This window comes from Melanaphis sacchari, unplaced genomic scaffold (assembly GCF_002803265.2).
Source record: "Melanaphis sacchari strain LSU unplaced genomic scaffold, SCAv2.0 Contig1967_pilon_pilon, whole genome shotgun sequence".
NCBI classification, from domain to species: Eukaryota; Metazoa; Arthropoda; class Insecta; order Hemiptera; family Aphididae; genus Melanaphis; species Melanaphis sacchari.
In genome coordinates this window covers 30,412-54,496 of record NW_020270956.1, presented here as the reverse complement: position 1 = coordinate 54,496, position 24,085 = coordinate 30,412, and the positions used below count along the sequence as shown (strand labels likewise).

General features: G+C 29.3%; 1 protein-coding gene across 1 annotated transcript in view; it reads right to left on the bottom strand.

Annotated features, from left to right (window-relative positions):
• LOC112592829 overlaps positions 1 to 24,085 on the bottom strand; it is a 57,994-nt gene that overhangs the window by 14,096 nt on the left and 19,813 nt on the right. The window contains exons 5-11 of the mRNA XM_025336972.1: positions 23,719 to 23,857; positions 23,321 to 23,400; positions 23,087 to 23,207; positions 21,287 to 21,690; positions 19,050 to 19,325; positions 16,520 to 16,597; positions 16,161 to 16,226 (exon numbers count right to left, since the gene is read on the bottom strand). Coding sequence (XP_025192757.1) covers positions 16,161 to 16,226; positions 16,520 to 16,597; positions 19,050 to 19,325; positions 21,287 to 21,690; positions 23,087 to 23,207; positions 23,321 to 23,400; positions 23,719 to 23,857 — 1,164 coding nt within the window. The remainder of the gene's footprint in view (positions 1 to 16,160; positions 16,227 to 16,519; positions 16,598 to 19,049; positions 19,326 to 21,286; positions 21,691 to 23,086; positions 23,208 to 23,320; positions 23,401 to 23,718; positions 23,858 to 24,085) is intronic.

The following is a 24,085-nucleotide window of genomic DNA, read 5'->3' as shown; positions in this document are numbered from 1 at the left end:
CTTGTTAAGAAAGTACAATTTATATTTGTTCTATCGTACTGATATTAAATAATATTACTTATATTTATACATATTTCATTATCTTATCGTTAGATTAAATAATAAAGTTTTGTTATATGAGATAAAATTATTAATTTTCCTCAATACATATACAATAAGTACATTAGTACATTGATGGCACGTGAATGCCATTAGTTATTAGTTAGTATATTCTATAGGTGTGTGGATATCGTTCAGTTTAACAGTATTTGTTGTTCATGTGGTTATTTTTCTATAATTGTTAAAGATGTCACGTAAACCAGTGTTTTTAGTTGGTTCTATGCAAAATCAAATCTATGGGGGGAAATTACCCTCTAAGAGAGATGTTTTAAGTGTACTGTTTTATAATATGAGAATGGTAAATCTTAATTTACACGAAAGTGCGTCGTTAGTAATTGACGAATGCTTAATCTTTTGGAAGAAAGCTCGTATTCCTACAAAATATCGATCGAACTGTATTATAAAATGTAAAACATTATATGAAGATTTAAGAGCCTTGGAAAAACATAAAACTCGAAATAGTGAATTTGCTAGAAATAGAGAAAAAGAATTCGAAGAAAATCTAAACGATTTATTTGACATCGCACATGATGACGCACTAATTTTAATTAATTTGGACGAAGACAAAAATTTTTTAATTGCACAGAGAAAAAAAGGCCGTGAAGGATGTATGCTTGGAGTGGACATAAAAGGTACAATAGCTGAAAGAAAGAAAAAAGAAAAAGAAGAACGGCAAAAAGAACGAAGAGAAAAACAAAGTTCAAATTTTAAATCAGGTAATACAATTTTTTAAACTTCTATTTTTTATACGTTATTCGAATATCTAATATCAATTATTTTGTACTAAACATTTCTAGTGGACAATTTTCAATTTAGATCATCTGATTCCGATTCTTCAGACCCTTGCGATTGTCTTCCTAGTACATCAAGTACCCATGAAAACGTTCTAATTGATTTTGGACCACCAAAATCGAAAAGAGGTAGAAAAGAAATTATGTCTCCGAGATTGTCTGCTGCACTTGATAAATGCAAGGTAAGTGACAGAGATTGTGTTCACCTATTAACAGCCGTTTTGGAAACACTAGAAATAGATTCTAGTGAATATATTATAAATCGAACATCGATTAAAATATCCCGGGAAAAATTTCGACAACAGATTTCTGAAAGGGTACGTTTGAAGTTTAACAATTTAAATTTAAAATCATTAGTGCTTCACTGGGATTCAAAAATATTACCAGATATCACGGGAAAATCAAAAGTTGACCGACTCCCAGTAGTTGTAACAGCACTAAATATGGAACAGTTGTTAGGAGTTCCCGAAATTAAATCTGGTACAGGTAGAGAAATATCTTCAGCTCTTTATCACACTCTACAAGAATGGTCACTTGAAGATACAATCCAGGCTTTTGTATTTGATACTACTGCAAGTAATACAGGCATATTAAATGGCGCATGCCACCTATTAGAACAAAAACTTGATCGGAATATTTTGTACTTGGCATGTAGACACCATGTTTATGAAATAGTGTTACATGGTGTGTTTACTACAGTAAATTTAGTAACTAGTACAGGCCCAGATATTATTATATTCAAAAAATTTAAGAATGAATGGAGAAATATTGATCAAAATTCATTTTCAACATGGTCTACTGACGAAAATGTAAAAAATATTTTAAAGGGTATTAGTGACGAAATTTTAATATTTGCAAAAAATAAAATCAAAGACAATTTTCCCAGAGACGATTATAAAGAGTTACTCGAATTAATAATAATATTTTTAGGAGGCGTTCCTCCACAAGGAATACATTTTCGAGCACCTGGCGCATATCATCTTGCGCGTTGGATGGCAAAGGCAATATATTGTCTAAAAATATTTTTATTCCGAACACAATTTAAACTTATTCAAAAACAAGAAAAAGCATTAAAACGTATATGCTGTTTCATAATAAAATGTTATGCAGAAGCATGGTTTTCATCCACAAATGCTATTACAGCACCTATGAATGATATTTATTTTTTAAAAACATTGAATGCATACAAAATGGATGACATAGAAGTAGCAGAAAAAGCAATATCGAAAATAATAAATCACTTATGGTATTTAAACGAAGAAAGTGCTGCGTTTTCAATTTTTGATGAAAGAATAAATAATGAAACTCGAATGAAAATGGCTCAAAAAATTTTGCAAAAACAAGTATCCGAAGAAATTGCTCCTAAAAAATATACTGTCAATGTTCAAGAATTAAATAATTTTTTAAAGAAAGATTTACCATTGGATTTATTAGGCACAAATTCGATTAAATTATTTGACAGATTTAACATTCCAAAAGATTTTTTAGAAGTTCACCCCAAAAACTGGAATGATCTAGAAGGATACCAAAAAGGAAAGGAAATAATTGAATCTCTCCGGGTAGTCAATGACACAGCAGAGAGAGGGGTAAAACTTATGGAAGAATTTAATGACAAGTTTACCAAAAATGAGGATCAAAAGCAGTTTGTTTTACAAGTAAGAAATTTCAAATGTATTAAATGATCTATAATATCTATTTAATACATAAATAAAAGATAAAATAGTTGGTTTCTTATTTTTTTTTTTAGACAGTGCAAGATTATCGAAAAAAATATCCTGGTGCTAGTAGAGAAACACTTAAAACATCGTTTGACTGAAAAAATATTTGAAAGACAGTAATATATCAATTATTTTGGTTATCACATCTTAGAATTAATATGGATTATATTATATTATCTTAGTCTTTTGGTTATTTTTTATTCAAATTTATTAATATTTATTAATTTAAACAACACAATTTTCTACAAATTTTAATGCACAAAACTATTTGTATAAAAAAATTGGAATAAATAAAAAAATAATGTTTATAAATACAAAAAATATAAAAATACTAATTTTCACAAAATAATTTTTAAAAACGGTTTAAATGCTATTTTTTCAAAAAATAATTGTTTTACAGGAATTATGTATAAAACATTTTTTATACATAATTAAAAATTCTACAAATTTTATTCTATGCATATTTAACTAATTATTATTTTTTCGCAAGATATATGAAAATTATTGAAAAACAACCCTTTTTGCTCAAACTTCAACCCTCGGGGGGCACGTGAAGAAATTGAACAATAATGGTAAAATTTTACAAATATGCTTTGTACATACAACTTAACAAATTTAGGGGGTCATGACTTAATAATTAGCATACAAAAAAATAACGACCACCCTAATGGACATATGCGTGCGTTAGAAGCGCTAGGTCAAGAGCCAACAAATTGGGGACCACTACTAATACATGTAATATCAATTAAATTAGATAAAATTACACTAAAGGAGTGGGAATCGAGAGCGCATTGTATCAAAGTGCCAAAATTATCTGAATTAATTATATTTTTAGAGTCGAGGTATAAAATTTTAGAATCAATTGAAACCGTAAAAAATATAAATATTAAAGGTAGTACAATTACAACATCGAACGAGAAAAAATATATCGAAAAAAGAGGAACGTCACAATTATTCGCATCAACGTCAAATTTAGAATGCTATGTTTGTAAATCAGCGCATACGATTTATAAATGTCCTAAATTTTATAGTTTGACTGTACCAGAGCGAATAAAACGCGTAACGGAGTTGAAGTTATGTAAGATTTGTTTACGCCAACACGAGAGTAAAAAATGCAATGCTAAATTTTGCTTTAAATGCGCAAAAGCGCATAACACACTACTGCACCTATCAGGAGGGAGAAATACAGGAATTGAAGATAGTACGGTAGTTCAATCAACAGTTGCAAATGCATCGACAAGTGAAGTTATTGAAACATCAACATCGTTAAGTGCATATACATCGGTAATACAAGACGACAAGGTATTATTGTCGACGGCGATGGTGTCACTGCGCAGTGAGTTAGGCCAATGGGTCCCGGGACGCGTACTTTTAGATTCTGGATCCCAAAGTAATTTGATAACAGAGCAAATGGTACAGCTATTAAAGTTAAAAAAGAAGCATGTGAAGCATGATTTATGCGGAATAGGTGGTAGCACACAAAAGGCATCGTCAGCGGTGGTTGCAACAATTGCGGCCGAAGACAGAAAATTTACATTAACAGCCTCATGTTTGGTAGTGAAACGTATAACAAATAATTTGCCGTCAAAATTAATCAAGAATAACATTGTGGTTCCGCGTGATATAAAATTGGCTGACCCATGGTTTAATACACCACGAAAAATTCGGTAAAGCACGATTGAGCATAAAACGATTGAGCATAGACCTTTTTAGCAACACGATTGAGCATAGAATATTTTATGCGATGTTGCCAAATTCACGTTGCCAAAATTTTGTAATTTATTATTTTCACGTATTACGTATTACACCAATTATTATTATATCTGACGCGAGCCGTGAGCCGAGCTCCTCAGCTTTATCGAAAATGTTATCGATAAATAAACTAGTTCCGTATCAAATATTTAGCATCGGGGGAAAATATAAGATAATTAAGATTCAATTCCAAAATTATTATAGAATTAATATCAGTGTTCGATCACCTATAGTCGTGTTTAGTGCGTTTCGTATAAGTGCGTTTATAGTTTCTATTTATAAATATTTTGATTTTATTATTTTCATAAGTCATAACTATTATTATTATTATTTTATTATTATCAAACAGATCTATGTACTATATTATATTTTGAATTATTATAATTATTTAAATACATTTTTTTTGTATAATACATTTCAAAATTAAAAATGGCAACATTGCAGAGTTTTTTATGCTCAATCGTGTTGGTTTTCTTTTGTATTTCAATTTCCTTTGATGCGCCGACAATTTATGCTCAATCGTGTCGCAAAAAAGGTGTTTTATGCTCAATCGTGTCGTAGCCGAAAAATTGACTTGTTAATTGGTGCGGGTTATTTTTTCGAATTATTGCGTACGGGACAATTAAAACCGGTGGCAGGTGGACCGATATTCCAGGAAACTCGTTTTGGATGGGTAGTGTCGGGTCCCGCGGATAACATAATTGATTCAGGTAGATGGGCGGCGAGTGCGGTAAATCTATCGATAACGGACAATCAAGAAACAGATTTAGAACAATCAATCACAAAATTTTGGAAATTAGAAGAATACGAAACAAAATCAGTATACACAAGAGAAGAAAAAGAATGCGAGGCACATTTCAATAAAAATATAAATCGGGATAAAAGTGGTCGATTTATAGTCCAACTTCCGTTCAAAGTAAATGCACCAAAATTGGGCAATTCGTACAATATTGCTGAACGACGATTTTTATTATTAGAAAAACGACTACAAAGAGACACACAGTTAAAGCAAGATTATGTAAAATTTATGTCAGAATACGAAGCATTGGGACATATGACACGCGTCGAAAAGGAAATCAAAAACAAAGACGGAGAAGGCAAATATTATATTCCACACCACGCCGTGCGTAACGACAGTAGTACGACAACGAAACTACGGGTCGTGTTTGACGCGTCAAGCAAAACAGATACTGACGTTAGTCTCAATGATATTTTACTTAAAGGTCCGTCTATTCAAGACGATTTAATATATATATTAATACGCTTTCGTACTTATAATTACGTATTTACGGCAGATATTACAAAAATGTATCGCCAATTTTTAGTCGCCGAAGATCAGCGAGATTTTCAACGTGTGTTGTGGCGACCTGAACCAACACAACCGATCCAGGTATATCGACTAAATACACTGACCTACGGCACAGTGCCAGCATCGTACTTGGCAACGGCGTGTCTCGAAAATTTGGCAAAAACTGAATGTGATAGTTGTCCGGAGGTGGGTGAATCAATTATTAGAGATTTCTATATGGACGACTATTTAGGTGGTGCAATGTCAAAAGCCGGTGCAATACGATTACGAGATAATCTAATTTCAATTATGAGTAAAGCCGGTTTAGAACTGCGTAAATGGTTATCTAATGACCCGGAGTTAATTGTCAATGTGCATTCCGATAACAATAATATAAGAGCTATGGGCGAGTTAATGACAAAAATACTAGGCCTGCATTGGAAATCAGATGATGATATGTTATTTTATACAGTACAGCAGGTAGAGGTCAATGCCCCAATAACTAAACGAAAAATATTATCCGAAATCGCAACAATATTCGATCCGTTAGGGTTACTCGGACCTGTTATTATAATCGCGAAAATTATTATGCAAAGTTTATGGCAAAGAAAAGTTAACTGGGATGATGTGTTACCCGATAACATTTGTGCAGAATGGCGAAGGTTCCGAAACGGGTTACCATCTCTAAATAAGTTAAGAATACCACGAAAATTAATTTCACACGAAATAATAGTTAGTACGGAAATACATGGTTTTGCAGATGCGTCCGAGAAGGCGTATGGCGCATGTTTATACTTAAGAACTACGAGTTTACGCGGACAAACGGACGTAAAATTAATATGTGCGAAGTCAAAGGTTGCTCCGCTAAAAATAGTGTCTTTGCCGCGATTAGAACTGTGTGCCGCCTTACTGTTAGCCCGATTGAGTAATAAACTATTACCAAAATTAAATTTAAAAATTGATCGACGGCACTTTTGGATCGATTCTAAAGTGGTGTTGGCTTGGATAACATCACCATCAGGTCGATGGAAGACATTTGTCGCGCACCGCGTTGGTGAAATACAAGAGCTAACCGCGTGCAGTGAATGGTCACATGTCCTCTCTCATGACAACGCAGCGGACGTAATTTCGCGTGGATGTAATGCTGAGGACATCGGTAAAAATTCAATTTGGTGGTGCGGCCCGGAATGGTTAGCTAAAGACGCCGACATATGGCCGAAACTGGCAAAGGTCGATAAATCCGAAATAGAAAAAATGCCTGAAGAAAAGAGTAACGTAACATCAAATACATATAATTTTGTATGTACGTTATCGACGGATTTTCCATTGCTAACAACCCATTCGTCATTAAAACAAATTATTCGAATAACAGCATATTGCTTACGTTGGCGAAATAATGGATTAAAGAGTCGCAAAAGTGTTATCGGGCAATTAGACGTAAATGAATTAGAATATGCAAATTGTGCTTTAATTAAAATGATACAAAGTAAACATTTTCAAAAAGAAATAAATGAACTCAAATCGGGTAAGGCGCAAGTAGCTGGCCATAGTGTGCTGGTACGATTACGACCTTTTTGTGACGAGAAAGGCCTATTACGCGTGGGAGGACGATTGGCAAATGCGACTGTGTTAAGTAAATTTCAGCGACACCCAATTGTACTTCCCCGTGACAGTAGGTATACGCAGTTATTGTTTAAAAGTGAACATGTAAATTTATTGCATAGTGGTCCACAGGCCCTTGTGGCGTCCATTCGGCAACGATATTGGCCCTTAGGAGCACGCAGTCTAGCACGGAAGATTGCGCATAGTTGCATTACGTGTTTTAAGCAAAAACCGATAATAGTACAACCAATAATGGGTAATTTACCGCGCGATCGAATTACGTGCAGCCGGCCGTTCTCGCGATGCGGAGTCGATTTTGCCGGTCCGATAATGATAAAGTCCAGTTTACGGCGAAACGCGCCGTGCGATAAAGGCTATATATCTATATTTGTGTGTTTTGCTACTAAAGCGATACATATAGAGTTAGTCAGCGATCTGACAACAAAGTCGTTTTTACAAACATTAAATCGGTTTTTCGATCGTCGCGGAAGGTGCGCGGTCATATACTCAGACAACGCGACAAACTTCGTTGGCGCCCGCAGACAACTTCGAGATGTATACAATTTATTTCAATCCAATCAACACCAAAACGCAGTTTGTACAGCACTCGCGGAGAAAGGGATTGAGTGGAAGTTAATACCGCCACGGTCTCCACATTTCGGCGGCCTGTGGGAGGCGGCAGTTAAGTCAATGAAAAATTTGTTATATAAGGTGTTAGGTGAATCTCGTCTAACATTCGAGGAGATGAGTACTGTACTGACTCGGGTTGAAGCATGTTTGAACTCTCGTCCCATTACTTCCTTATCCTCCGACCCATCCGATCTTTCCTACTTAACGCCTGGTCATTTTTTAATTGGTGATGCTATTACCTCGGTACCCGAAAGGGATGAAACGACGACGTCAGTAATGCCTTTAGAGCGTTGGAGGAGAGTTACACGGTATTCACAATTACTTTGGAAGCGCTGGAGTACAGAGTATCTGGGTCAACTACAGGAGCGTGCAAAATGGAGTCAATCTAAGGGGCCAAAGTTAAAGGTAGGATCTGTCGTGTTAATACGGGACACAAATTTGCCTCTTTTGCAGTGGCGTCTCGGTCGGGTCCTTCGAATCTACGCGGGAAATGACGGAGTAAGTCGGTCGGCGTCCTTAAAAACGAACTTTGGGGAAATTACAAGGGCAGTCCGTCTTCTTTGTCCGCTACCATTCGACAACAATCAAGGTTAAAAAAAAAAAAAAAATTTATTTATATTTAGTAACGTTAATAATTATATTTTGTTCAATTATTATAGTATCAGTTTGTTGTGATTGATCTAATTATTATTACTATATTTGTTTATTCTTTGCTTTAAAAATTAGTTGTAATGTATATTAATTATTCTATATCGATTGTAATTGTTATTGTTCAATTTGTTGAAATATTATTTATATATTTCAAGGTGGGCGGCTATGTTGCGTACACGAAATATTTTATAATTGGGAAATAATAAGATTATCTGTAAAATGTACAATGTAAATGTTAGATAAGATACGTTTGATATAGCGGTCATCGGTGACAATAAGCGATCGGCCGTTGTTCAGTCGCAGTAAAACCGTACCTATGTAAGTACGTGTCGTAGCCGCTCGATAGGTGAACCAGCGAATAAAAAGTAAACTAATGCCAATTAAGTTGTTATTTAATTAACTTGAATTAACCTGAGCTAACGTAAACAATGTGTGTAAAACTTAAAATTGTATGTAACATACTAATTTAACGCTTGTAATAGTTACTGGAATTATTTATGTAATTTATTTATGAAAAACTACTTATTAGTCTTTTAAAAATGTAACATGTACCTTAAAACAATGAGAATGATTTGTAATCTAAGATAACCCATGGGCCTCCACACGAGTTTTCCTCAGTGAGGCCCAGTAATCTTTCGAGGAAAAAAAATTAAATTCTGATACGTATTTTTTTTTTTTAAATGGCTTGATTTAATCGATTTGACTTTTGGCATTTTAACGGACGAAAAAGATGCGATAAAGTATAACGAACGATTACAGTACGGACCATAAAAATGTGCGGATGATTCTATCAATCCCACTAATATTAGTAAAATTAGGATTTCGGTATTTTTAAATATAACTGAATGTTGATAGATGATAGTATATGTTATTGAGGAACAAGTTATTATCTTAACGTCCAAAATGCGATAATCGCTCTATAGAAATAATAAGTAGGTATTACAACAAACATGGAGATTATTCCCTACTATGTTTAGTTACTTTTAATTTATGTGTTAAGTAATATAATCTTAAATATAAACGAAAATTATGAAAAATAGTTAAAATTGTAATAAAATTAAAATAATCACTAAAATTGCAATTATTGCAACATATTTTTTTTTTTTTTTTTTTAAATTAAGAGTTTAATGAAATATATTTTAAGTTCTGTAAGCTATAAATATAAGCATTTATAAAAAACATGCAAATGCAACAACTTTACTCCCCTATTTATGATGAAGTATCTCCAACAGGAGATCTCTTTACACCGTCATTCCAATGACTATTTAATATATAATAAGTTATAAATTTAGCTTATTGTTCATTTGTAACAGATTGCTGAATAAAGAAATATGTTTAATAAAAAAAAAAAAGATTGTATATAATGATTCATTATTAATGAATGATAAATCTGTATAAGTAAAACTTTTTTCTGAAGTATTGCACCTGTTGTCGTAAGATGTTTAAGTTTTTTTTTAAAGCTATACTTTTGGTTCGAAATGTAAACATCGTGACAACAACGTCGTTATAAAGAGCATAAAATTGAAAAACATCAGTATTGAATTTGTTTTCAACCTAGTACTTGCATTCAATATGGTGAACTGTCTTATCAATTCCTCTGTAAGAATAATGTTGGTAATTTTTTTAAAAGTGACCATTATGAAATTTTTTTATTTATGATTGTTACTTATTAATATCGGAGTCGACTGTTACCTTAATGAGTTTTTAATACTTTTTCCATGAGATAAAAACAATTATAAATAAATTAAAGGGTATTTAAAAAAAAAAAAAAAAAACAGTAACTTAACTTTTAACTTAAAAATGTAATTTTATCCCTAAAAATTTGTAATTTAGTAACTAAAATTAGTTCACATTTTAAGATTAACTTAATTTAATTTAGTTTTTTTTTTTTTTCACGAGCATAACTTAACTTAAATTAGTTAACTTGTCCAGCTTTGCATTTTTAACACAGTTATTTGAGTTGTTTGATTTTATTTTAAATTGAGAATCATTTTAAGCTATTTAAACTTTTTTAAATAGGTACCACGAACCTTTTCCAACAATTAAATTCAACCTACACCATAATTCAGTGGTTCTCTAACTTTTCTCACTTACGGTGCATTTTTAAACTAAGTTTTTTTCAAGGCCACAGCCGGCGCTAAGAAATATTTAAGAGGGGGGATATAATTGTAAAAATATGACACGGTCCCGCGTAATATTTGTTCGAATTCAAACGGCCTTTACGCGGAAAACCGCGGAACGACTTCTCTATCCAACCGCCAGCGATGACGGACGACGCCGACGCACGATAACGGTGTCGGAACGTCTTGACCGCCGATACCGTGAACTGGTCCGACGACCGGAGCTTCAGTTTTTTCACATACACCGTACTAGGTACACCTCCGACCTCGTGCGACATTTTATTATTTTTCGTCGACTGCTTTTAGTGAACTTGTAAGACTCGCTAATTGGTCACCACAGACCACATATTGTGTAATCTAATAACTTCGCTTTATTTACGCAACAATAAACCGGCATAAGCCGATTTAACACGGAAACAAAGAAGTGTTTTTTTTCTTACTCACCACCTACCGTTACCCGTCGTTCCTCACCACCTCCAGGGACGCATCAAATATGCTGACTACAAATACTTTTAATACTGTTTCAAAACGTCTAAATAAGCAATAAAAAAGGGTCTTTTTTCTAATTTTGTCGACTATTTATAACTGGTCTTATATTATCCAGTTTTTTTTTTTTGTTTTGTGCCTCTATAACAGCAAGACCAAATTAATAAATTTATTTATCACAACAATTTCTAAAAATTTGTTATTAATATGTTAAGGCGCCTTGTATAGGAACGGCTTAAAATTAGGAATTAAAGCTATATAGAAGTATAGAACGAATATCATAATTAAAATAAGTATATTACAATAAATCAAATACATTAATTTTAGAATATTTGTACATAAAAATACAACCATGCTTTTTATACTATAATTCGTCCTTCTTTAATAAGACCCAATTTTCTCATTATCTGATCAATGTTTATTGAGTCAGTGAAATCCTTATTGCAAATTAACATTTAAAGTCGGCGACACGAAAAGTGGCCCCTGCCCGTCACGAATCTAACGGCCGTTTCGCCTCAGTGGTTCATAACGTAATTAAACTAATTGCTACGTTTTTTTGAATTAAAAATTAATTTACTGAAAAAACTTTGAATAATTTATAAACCAATCATTTGTTTATTCAAATCAAATAGAAAACATTGAAAATTTAAAATTGTATTACGAGTGGTGCAGACACGGATTAGTGGTATAGGTTGAGAATCAATGGTTAACGGGTAGGGAAGCAGCAACGGATCGCGGCACACAGGCGCCACTTTTCGGGTCGCCGACTATAATTTTGTAAACAATCTTCTCTCATAGTAGAGCGTAAACAATTGTTTACCATTTTCAATTTGCTACAAGCCCTATCATTTGATACTGTGCTTATAAGAGCAGTAAAAATTAATCTGCATATTTTATTACCCGTTGACAAAATATATTTTGATTCTTCTGACACCTTAAGCATGTCGATTAATTTAAAAATATTTTTACTTGTACATTTGGGGTTTAAAAAATCCAATTCAGTTAAAACTTAATCAAAATCATTTATTTTAAATTTATCGCATTCAGTAGGGATTATTTTCATAGTGTTTTCCAAATTATCTGTAGAACAACTATTCTTCTCCCGTAGAACTTTTGAAATATCGATTAAATGTTAATGAAAATATTATTCTTTAGATGTTCCGTAAGCAAAGTTATTAGAGTATTAAATGCTTCTTTAAATTCCATTTTATAAAATGTTTTTAAATTGAATGTACATTTTGTATCAAAATTTTCGTCAATATTTTAGGTTTCAATCTTCTTCGATGGTGTCTATTAAAGTCTGTGTCTGGATCAATATTAAATTTTTTTTAGCAAATATAATCACACTTTCTATTAAATCATCAATTGGTTTATTATCATTCCTCATATCTACTAAACTATCAATTGCATGTATAACTAATGTCAATGTATCAATTATATTTAATTCTGTAGCTTCTAGTAATTCGGTTAAGATTTTTGTTGTGTTCATGATGTTTTCCATAAAAGATAAACAAATTAAAAAGTCGAAATTAACAATTTTTTTAGAAAGACCCAATACAATACTACATGTTTTTTATTTTTGTCTATAGGTTTTTAATTTGTCATATTTTGCAGTGTATCAATTATTGATTTGTATGATATCCATACAGCTTTAATCGATTCAGTTCTTGCAGTCCATTGAGTTTTTGAAAGATTTTTAAGTTGTAAAGCGTCTTTAACTAATGCCAATTTTTTTCTGAAAGTGTGTATGCCTTTTTGTACTCCCAGAGAAAAAACCTATAGTTGTTTCAGACTAATAATAACACTTAGAAAACAACTATGTTCGAGAAAGTATAGAAAGAATAGTCGATGTGCTTAGCATAGAATAAATTGAATTTTGTGGCCAACAATTTCAGATAGTTTTTGTTGTGTGCCAATTTTAACAGACATGCTACTAGCGTGATTATAAGATTAAAATGCAATATTTTTAATCGGCAATACATTATTTTCTAAAACATTATGCATTTTTATTGCAACACCAAATCCAGTTTTATCAGTAGCTTCGAAAACTTTTAATAATCTTTCAGTTATTTTTCCAAAAGAATCCACATACCATTTAATTGCCAATTGAATTTTGTGTGAAACATCCAGTACAGTATCTGTCAGTACCTACTGAATACATACCAGAATCAACTACTACTTCTATGATGTTATTTTTGATGTATATTTGTTGTTATACTCAATTTCATGTAAAGTAGATTTATCCTACAATCAAGAAATAAATCTATGAAGCCACACAATTATTTATACTAATAATATTTATTAAAAAAGTACAATAATATTTACACAGAGATAAATATTCATGTTAGCTTGATATAATATAGTAAATATATACCAACAATGTTTTCTAATTTTGTTTATCTCCACTAGCACTATTCATTTCTATAAAATTTGAAGTCAATGAAGAAGATTTATATACACTGGTGCACTCTTCAATTTCATGCAATTCGGATTTATCCTAAATGTATAATATTAATGAGACGACCAAAATTTTTTTAAATTTAAACAATTAAAATATTATAAAAATAATAAAAGTAAAAACAACTAATTAAATACCTACTAATAAACCATAATATTAAAGAAATTAAAATTCCATATTGATACCTATTAAAATTTGAATCTAAGTGTAGATGTGTATATTTTACTTTGATAAAGAAAAAACAATTAATTAATTTTACTTAAATTTTATTTTTCCACTGACTATTTGTGCTCGGTCATTCTTTTGTTTAGCTAGAGTGAACTGCAACTGTATATGGATTTTCGGGTGCTCCAAAATGCTTGACCGAAACTTTTTTACCGGCATGTTCTTTAATTTCATGTTTTATCTTATAATCATCATCAAATACACTACCACAAGTAAAACACTCAACTTGTGTTCTTTTTCTTTAATAAACACAACAGTTATAAAAATACAATTTAAAAAAAAACTGAATTTTTGGCATAGATAATAAAAAAAAATATTATCTATACTTTCTGATAACACAACTGATGTTGTGGTACACTTCGTCGTTTGACAAAAATGACCAAAACGTTTTAACTCGTGGGGGAGTATAAGGTCGCAGGTTGTAAATTAGAAATCACAATTGCAGCACGTCGTATTAATATATATGTATTAAATAAAATAACAATCAATGCATCAAGGCAAATATAATGTACAAAGAAAAAAAGTTACGGGGTGTGAACGTTTGATAGGCGTTATGAGCAGAACGAAAATACGCGGTCGGTCTCATTACGGGGCTTACGGACCGTTTCGGTTTTAGAGGTGAGAGCTATTTGTTGTTGCATAAAAATGAAAGTGCTAGAGTTGTCTGCCGCGTGTGGCGAGTCTTATGCAAGAGGAGGGGAACGTGTATAATGTATATAACATAGAACACGGCCGGAAACATAATTGACACAATTCAATACTAACGATAAAAATGGTACAAGTTATAAAACATATGATAAATACAGTAAAAATAATAATAATATGTTACATAATATATTATGGTAGTGATGATGCTGTATCGCCATAATGTAGTAAATCGATTATCAAAATTAAAATCCAGTAACCAAGCTACTTTTGATTAATCGCAAAAATACGTCTATTGTAATGTATTATCAATGCCGGTTATCACTACTTTATATTTATTTAATCGTATACATCTAAGGTTTTTTGATAATAAACAAAATTCAAACTACACAACGAATAATATTAAGTTTTATTAACAAGATAACTTTAAATCGATCAAGTTTATCGTTAAAAAAACTATATTATCAAATTATTTGAATTATATCTATTTTATCCCATGACAAAATTGTTTATGAAATAATTGTCGACTTGATCCAAAATTTTAAATTTGTTGACTGGATCCAAAATATCAAATTTTCTGATTGAAATTCCTAAAAAATTGAAGTAGGGGTGCTACACCTCCCTCTTATTCCAGCCCTACTCATGGCGCCCTTTTTAAACTCAAAGCGCGTCCTATGACAATAAATAAATACAAACCAGAAAATATAAATATAGTGTAATAATATAATATATTATTGTTACATGACACCTATGTATGTGTCAATTCCGTAGTAGGCAATAGTGGGATATTTATGCTGAGATAAACATTGTTAATGATTGTGAGGCCTGTGGCCAATACGCACCGTTTATCAAAAGGGCAGTTCGAGACTGACCAGCAATAAACACGAACTCACCAAAAAACATGAACTCACCAACACCGGGATTGTTTACCACCATCTACATTTTGTTAAGTACAAACCAAAAATATATTTTGAACAGAAATTTATAAACCAAACGTGTTTTATTTATTGATAAGATCCCACATACCGTGTTCTAACCCCCTAGCTACGGAAAATTTATCCATAAGGACCAGAAAACCTTCCCTGGATAACTAATATAGTAACTAGGTTCCCCAGCCACGTTACAATAGGATTATATTTTAATTTATTAATATTGCATTTTTTTTATAAATAGAACGTTTTAATTATTTTGCTGGTGTTAAAATATAATATTGATGAGATGAGTGAGCTTACATGTTATTGTGAAATTTTACGAATCATGGAATTAAACTAGATACTTACTAGATATTTAGTTTTCAAATTTATTTTTAGACTAGACAAAATTTAAGGCAGCACCCTTTTGCTAACAAAGCGGAGCACAAATTGGGAACCGCTGCCATAATGTATACATATACATACTACATTTGTTACATTTGCATACTAACTTAATATAAGAAAATTATAAATCATCCTTAGTATTGTAAGCTGAGTTTGTGTTTGGCAACCAATAATGATTAATACTGTTTATTTTTTTGCATAATGACTGCAACTTGTAATCTATCATACCTTTTTAACAATTATATACATATTTCTCACTAATTATTAATTCTATGTTAATTATTTGTAGTATTTTTTTTAATATTTCAGAACTTTAGGTATGTATTATAAACTATGATCTACCCTGAGTTATTAAAATATATTGTTGTTTTTATTTTACCTTGTCACGAAGATCAGGATCTAACAAAAACGTATTATATACTTGATTGACTTTAAGTTCATTCGCCTAAAAAATAAAAATAAATATGTTCTTAAAATTAAAATTTAGTGATGCATAAACCATATTTTATTGTACGAGTATGTCGTTATCGTGTTGAATATATTTTTAATTTAAACTCTTCAATTTTAGAATTAAAAAAGAATGTCGAAATTATTATTATGACTGTTATTTCAAAAAAAAAAAATAAATTATTAGTTTAATTAGGAAGATTCGCTGACAAAGAGGAAGTTTTTTTATAAATATATTTTAACGATGTGTAGCATTAAAAAATCATTAAATAAGCAATATGCATGATTTACCATTTTAATTCCAATTTCATTACGCTCCATCAATAACTCAGTAAATAGTTCGTGCGCTTCTAAATTTCTTAAACGGTCCTAAAATTAATCAATATTGCTGTGTGTATAAAAATACTAATAAGTAGAGTAATAATCAAAAAAGGGAAGATTACAAAAATTACTTTAAGCTTTGTTTTGTATGATCAAATATACAGGAGCGGACTGGCCAAGAAAGCAGAGGGGCAATCACTTACCGGAACCTTGATAGTGTCAATTAATAAAAATTATACATATTTAAGTATAAAATGTAGTATTAAAATATAATAGTAAAACACCACTTATTTTAAAATGAATGACAATTAATTGAGCGCTATTAATTTAAAGTATTTATTAATTAAAATGTGTTAGTAATAAGTCTAGTTGATTAACCCTCCGGATCTATCGATACCCAGTCAACTCCCGCAAATATATGACTTGAAAAGTATATATTACACATCTATTGTATAACATTGTCATATTATTTTTCAATTATATTAAATGTTTTTACTTAGTGGCAAAAAAAAAATATTTGGAGGGAATAAAGAAAACGTAGTCTTTTAAACACGTTAATGTAAGTTAAAAATATGTGCTGTTAGACTTAATAATATCAATATTGATTAAGTAGATCTTTAATTCAAATTCAATGAGTAAAATATAAAAATATAAATAGAAAACCCATAATGAACTTAAATATCAAGAAAATTCTTTTTACAAATGCACCTTAATGAAAAATAAGTCATTATTTAATTTAATAAATATTTTATAAGAATTAAATGGGATGCCATTTATAATCAATGTGAAGTTTAAACAAGCAAAATTACAAATCAACATTACTCGCAATGATATTACGGTTTCGACGCATAACGAACCCAAAAACCACTGGTCCGAATATCGAATTTTACGTACTTATCAGAATAATCGGAAAAGAATTTCGCTTAAAAATATGAAATTTAAAATGTATATTGTTACTAAAAAACTATAACAATAAAAAAATTTAAGTTTTCTTTTAAAAATGTTGTTTAACTTTGACTGGAAATTAAGTAACAAAAATGTTTTTTAAAAATTAAAAGGAAATTTAAATAATGAGTATTGTTAAAGAAATCACTGATTAAATGCATAAAAAAAGAAATATGTGTAAAATCGTTTTTGAAATTTTTTATAAACAATAAAAATTATTTTTAAGTGTAATAGGCTGTTCAGTTACTATTAATTATAAATATTATATAGTGTTGGTATAAATCGTGATGATGCAAGTACTTAATTGTAATGTTATAATGTTTTGCCATTTGTATCAATCATTCCTAAATTAGTTTAACAAGGGCTCGATAAAAGCATTCATGAAAACAATTTTCGAAGGACGCATTACCGAGGCCGTGGTCAAGTTATGGACTCAGATCTAAGAAAATAAAATGAGAGCCATTACATATAAGGAAATCTCCTAGAACAGCACAGTCAAATGTATCAGAGCCATTGAACCGAAACAACTTCACGCCATACGCTATTAAGTACATACTCCTGTAATAAATAACCAATTTAAAAAAATCATTGACTTAACATTAATTTCAAACAAAAGATTGAAATAATGGAAGTAAGTAAGCTATAGCTTGTGTAGTTTACTATCTATCTGCAATAACAACTGAATTAACTTTGTCTAATTTTAAGTGAATAATTAATTTAACGTATTAAATAATAGTATGCTATACAGTTAAAATTAATAAATTAAATACCAAAGATAATTAAATATAACTGATGATGTTGAAGGGTTTTTTTTTGATATTATTATTGTAAATTGTTAAAGGGGTATATTGAAATAATATTATTTTTTTTTTAATTTAAAGGTATATAAATGATAATTAAATATTTTTATGGACAACGGAAAGAAAGGTTAATGTTCTTTAAAACTAGTTAATCCATCGACAGATCCCAGTGCAGAATTTGTAACAGAGATATTAAACTTGACAAAGTTAATGATAGACATTTGTAGCCTAGTAAAAAATCTATTCAGAAACCCTAACAGCCGTTAACAAAGGAAAAACTAGTAACAACGTTAAACATATTTAGGTATATAGTCGAAAAAAAAAAAACAAAAGTAATTTAAATTAAATTACTATACGACAGTGAATGTGATATTTACTTAATAAACGTAGACAATAATAATCGTAATTGACGTATTGTGCAAATAAAGAAACTGATACTAAGTAACCACATTAATAATTACGAAGAACAATCTTTTAAAGATAAATTCCACAGGTACAATTACATATTCCACCTAGAAAGGACATTTTAATTTTCGCTAATGCAGTAGCTACAAACAATGAAATAAAAATTAGATCAAACATCTTAGAGGTTTAGACCATAATATGGGGTTCCAAATACGCAATGTGATAAAATATAATCACAAATTTTAAAAATGGAGAACAATGACATTATAAAACATCTATGAATTCTTAGAGCACAATTCTGTTACTTGTTTGTAATTATAAAATATATATTAGTTTTAAAATAGATTTACTTCAGGAGTAATGACTATTTCGGTAATAGCTCTCTTTATATAGGTGTACATCGAAATATAGTCAAGTTTTAACTTCCAATAGCATTTAAATATTGTTGTAGACATTTCAATCTTATTAATGTATGGACATTTCGAATTATTTTTCAGATACATAAATTTTTCAGCCATAAATCTATACGAATCATTTTGTATGGGACTGGAATTAAATTGCATCGTTATTTGTTGATACCAATTAGAAAGGTCATTATGTTTCCAATCATCAGGAGGTAATAGAATCTGAAAATAAAATGTTTTTAGCTAATTATATTGCTTGTTTAAAATTAATAAATATAAATAATATTATCAGAAGTATTACACTTTTCCGTTAACACATGCCGTGATAGGTTATGTATTGATGCATTGTTGACTGTTGAGTATGGTGCAATTGTATTAAAATTAGGAATACTATGGTGGTGAACCGGAAAAGGATATAAGTATACCTAATTATATAAACTACTATATATCCGACTACGGATTTACACCATGTTATTTATATACTGAGTTGGGCAGTATCTAAGATACGTATCTTAGATACAATTTTATTTTGTATCTCGATAAAATTATATAAAGTATCGAGTATCTAGTACCTTGACACTCCAGATCTAAGTATCTAGTATCGTGATATTGATTTTTGAGTATCTTGCCCATCCCTGTATTTATTTAGTTATTACTTATTAATTTCATTAGTTCAGTGAATGCACGTCGCAACCAATATACTCAATAGACATTTGTATACTATGTATAAAAACAATATACCTAATAATTTTTAGCGGTACCGATTTATTTTTGCTTTATAAATATAATCTCATTTTATCAGCGTAGCGAGCGTGCAGATACGTGCATAATAAAATATGATTTACTCAAGTTTCTACTAAAATGATATGAAATATAAATTATGAATTGAAAAATTGCGAATTTTGAATATATGTGACGTTAATTTTTCAAGTAATTTCAATATTCCAAGTACAAAGCTGCTCAAGGTCTGAAAGGAGATAAAAACTCCAAAATGCTAATTTTCACAGCAAATATTAACTGTGATTCAGTTGACCACTCGAATCCTTCCCACATTTTGATGAAAATAACGATTATATTTAAAGTAGAATAACTAAATCAAGTGTGTTTATGTTATGATAGGTAATATTGTTTTTATTGAGTCGATAGTAATCGTTGATCTTGATGAGACTTTAAAACAGTGTTTACTTATTAAAAAAAAAAAAAAAAAAAAAAATAGAAAAATTACGAGACACAAATTAAAAGTTAATATATTTTTTTTTTAATATAAATGATGGAATAATTATTTTGATAAAAGTATCTTCTAGTTAAGGCGTGTTGATTTTTTTGATTGTAGTTATAAAAAAGTTAGTTAATTGTATAGTAATGTTGTGTTTTATTGTTGTATGTAATTGTTATCAGTATTAAATTGTTGATTATTTAATTGTTAAATATACTATTTTTGAAATTTAATCCACTCATTAGTTTCAAATTGTATATAATAAGACGTATAATATTTATTATTTATACTACATATTAATTTGTTGAGAACAAAAATCGGTAACAAATTGATGTTTTTTGTTTGAAAACACTTATTTTTAACTTACAATTGAAATTTTTTCAATAATATTTTGTGACAAAGGTTCGTATTGTCTATTCTGAGTAAAACAAATCGAGATTACGAAAACACAGCGGTACCGGCGCGTGTGTAAAGCCTAAGTAATGATCAAATAAAATTAAAATACACACAAAAAATAATAATATTTCTCTACATAATACATATTATTATATTCATCATTACAGCTCTGTGAATCAGTCTAATTGAGTTGCGATAACCGATAATCTGATAACACGGGTTGTACAGTTAATATTATTGTACTAAACTATGTACCTATATGTTTCGTTCCGTAAACGACTGCGGATAATCGGAAATACACTGTATATAAATATAATGTTTTAATTTATTAAATCTTTATTGAATGTCACGGAAATTTATGAATCAAACTCATGAAAAAATTTAGTGTAAAATAATTTTTACAACTTCATTTTTTTTTTTAAATGTTTTATATAGATATTACTTTAAATTCATATTCATATTAGGATGCAAGGTCACATATAATTATAAAGCATTTTAAACAAAAAAAAAAATATCTCAATATTTAAGTGTTTTGCAAAAATAAATTGAACTTCTCAAGACTTATAATTACTTTGCTCTCTCGTTTAACTTTTAGATACATAAAATGTTCATCTGACATAATATTTTCAGTGTCGAGTATTCTTTTTTCATCCCTTGCCAATTGATATATATTCTTCTTTGCTTCAGAAAAATCATTACTTAAAGAAATAGAAAATGAATTGTTAATAAGTACTTCATTCATTTCCATTAACCATTTATAAGCAATAAAAAGATTGTTTATTTTATTTTTCTCAGTATATTTTGCACTTGATACTTCAGCAAAATTAATGATTATGGGTTTTTTTTCTTTAGTTGTATCCTCTTCAATTTCTCTCGTACTTTTCTTTTTCATTATAAGATATTTTTGTTGATCATTATTTTCTTTACTCAGATTTTTATGGTGACCTTTGACGTAAGCTTTAAGTAATTGAATTGCTTAAAAATAAAAAAAAGACGTATTTTAAATTGAATTTTATAACAATACGAAATCATTATAGGTATTAGGTAACGGAAAAAATCAAGGATTGTATATTTACGATACGTTGAATCGTATATTTTTAAAATTAAATTAAATTACTTTTAAATAAAAAACCACTTAAGCAAATTATGAATTAAAGTATATCCATATTTTAAATTTAAATTACATATTATATTCATTGTTGCATATTTGTAAGATATGGTAAGTGGGACAATGAGATATCTAAGAACGTGATTGAATCTGGTTAGAAGTAAGGCAACATATAGAATACATATAAATAACATATGTGTGCTTATCGAAAACTTTGGATATTGTACTAAAAACTTTCCGGTCGAATGTCATGGATAGTTACAACAGTCATGACTATCAGAAAAATCATCATGGCAACATCTTATTACGCACGTTTTAACTATTAATAATAATGATACAGAATTTAAAAACTCTTTGTTAAAACATAAAAAATAGTGAAACTATTTGTCTATTAAATACATAAATAATATTACTAAAATCACTGTGGATAGGAGTTGGATCTAAAAAATACATCGACAATTAGAGTAGTCTTTTTAAAGTTCGTAAGTTAAGTATTACCCACCATTATGACCTATTAATGATTGCCTACATCATATATTTATACCTTTGTTAGAATAATCGTTTTTTTTTTAGATTTAGAGGTTTGACCGACAGCAAGTTTAATCTTTTATGTCTATAGATTATGGTATATAAAAGTATTTAAGTATAATTAAATTAATCAGACTTGTGTATTTATTATATATATCTAATATATAAAAATCTGGTGTCACAAAGTTTGTTACCAAACTCCTCTGAAACAGCTGGACCGATTTTCATGAAATCTTTTGTGTATATTAAGTAGGTCTCAGAGAGTGATGTAAACTATTTTTCATACCCCTAAGTGTAAAGGGTGGCTCACCACAAATATTTATAACAACTGTTGGATATCGGCCGATAGAAAATAAAAAAAAATTAATAAAATATAAAAATAATAAATAAAATAAAATACAACAGTTGATGCCAGGGAACTATAAATTGTATATTTACAATTATTTATGTTAAAAATTTATATTATTATTTATTATATATTACGTATATTTTTAATTAAAATAAAAAGCATTTATTTTTTTTAATTATTATAAAATTAAAAAGTTGAAAAACTTAATAACTTTGTCAAAAATATAGTTTAGTCACTAAATTTACGAAGAAAAAATGGATTTAAAAAAAAATTTTTATACCTTTAATCACACCTACTACATAATTACTTACTTTTGTTTAAATTAATACAAATAATTTTAACTGATAGTATGAAAGTTAAAGATAGTATGATATTGCAATAAATACCATGTTTGACATTTTCAATATTTTTTTCATAATTTTCTGATTTTTTGTCGATATCTATAACCGCAGAAACAATAAAATGTAATATGTCCTGTTCGATAATATGATCATCTTTCGTTAGTTCCTAAAAAATATAAATATTAGGCAATATATCATTACACCTATGATATTATTTAATATACTTCATTAATCAATGTTTCTACATTAAAAATATAATGTAAATTTTTATAATCTTACTATATAAAGCTCTTGTATTAAATTTCTATTCCGTATACTATATAAAATTTGCAATTTGGGAATAATTGTTGACTGCAAGTCTAAAGAATACATAGGTCAAACATAAAGTAATTGCATTGACAGGGTGAATTATAAAAATGGTATTGGTTTGGTTATGCTTCATTTATAGTATAATATAGTACAGTACTGTATATCATTGTAATTAAATAGCATTCAATAATAAATAACTTAAATAATCTGATAATATTCCATTACTAATTTTTTTAAATGGGCCTTAAATGGGGCAAACCATCTAATATTGTTAAATTAATATTAAAAAATTAATCTTAAAAAATCATATATTGTTTTAAACATATTATAAACAATTATAACATAATTTAAATGATAATCTGTATTACCTGTTATATCTTTATTATTATTTACATATTCCTGAAAATCATAACAATTTTCTAAATTCAATGAGTCGTCAGTTAGATTAATGCACGATCCAATTGTTTCTAATGCCAACTCAGTTGCTTTAAAATTTAATAATCTATCCTAAAAAAAAAATTCTATTAACTATGTTTCTCAGAAGAAAAATTATTTCTGACATAAAATTTATTAATTATGAACATCTTTTAGATTTTAAATAAATTAAATACCAAATATATTAAATGATTAAATTGATTTACAATGATTGTGTATGTACTATTATTTTTTTCGTTTTGGAGCATAATATTTTGTAGTCATTTTTAACATAGTTGTTTTAGTACCTTGTGTTATTAA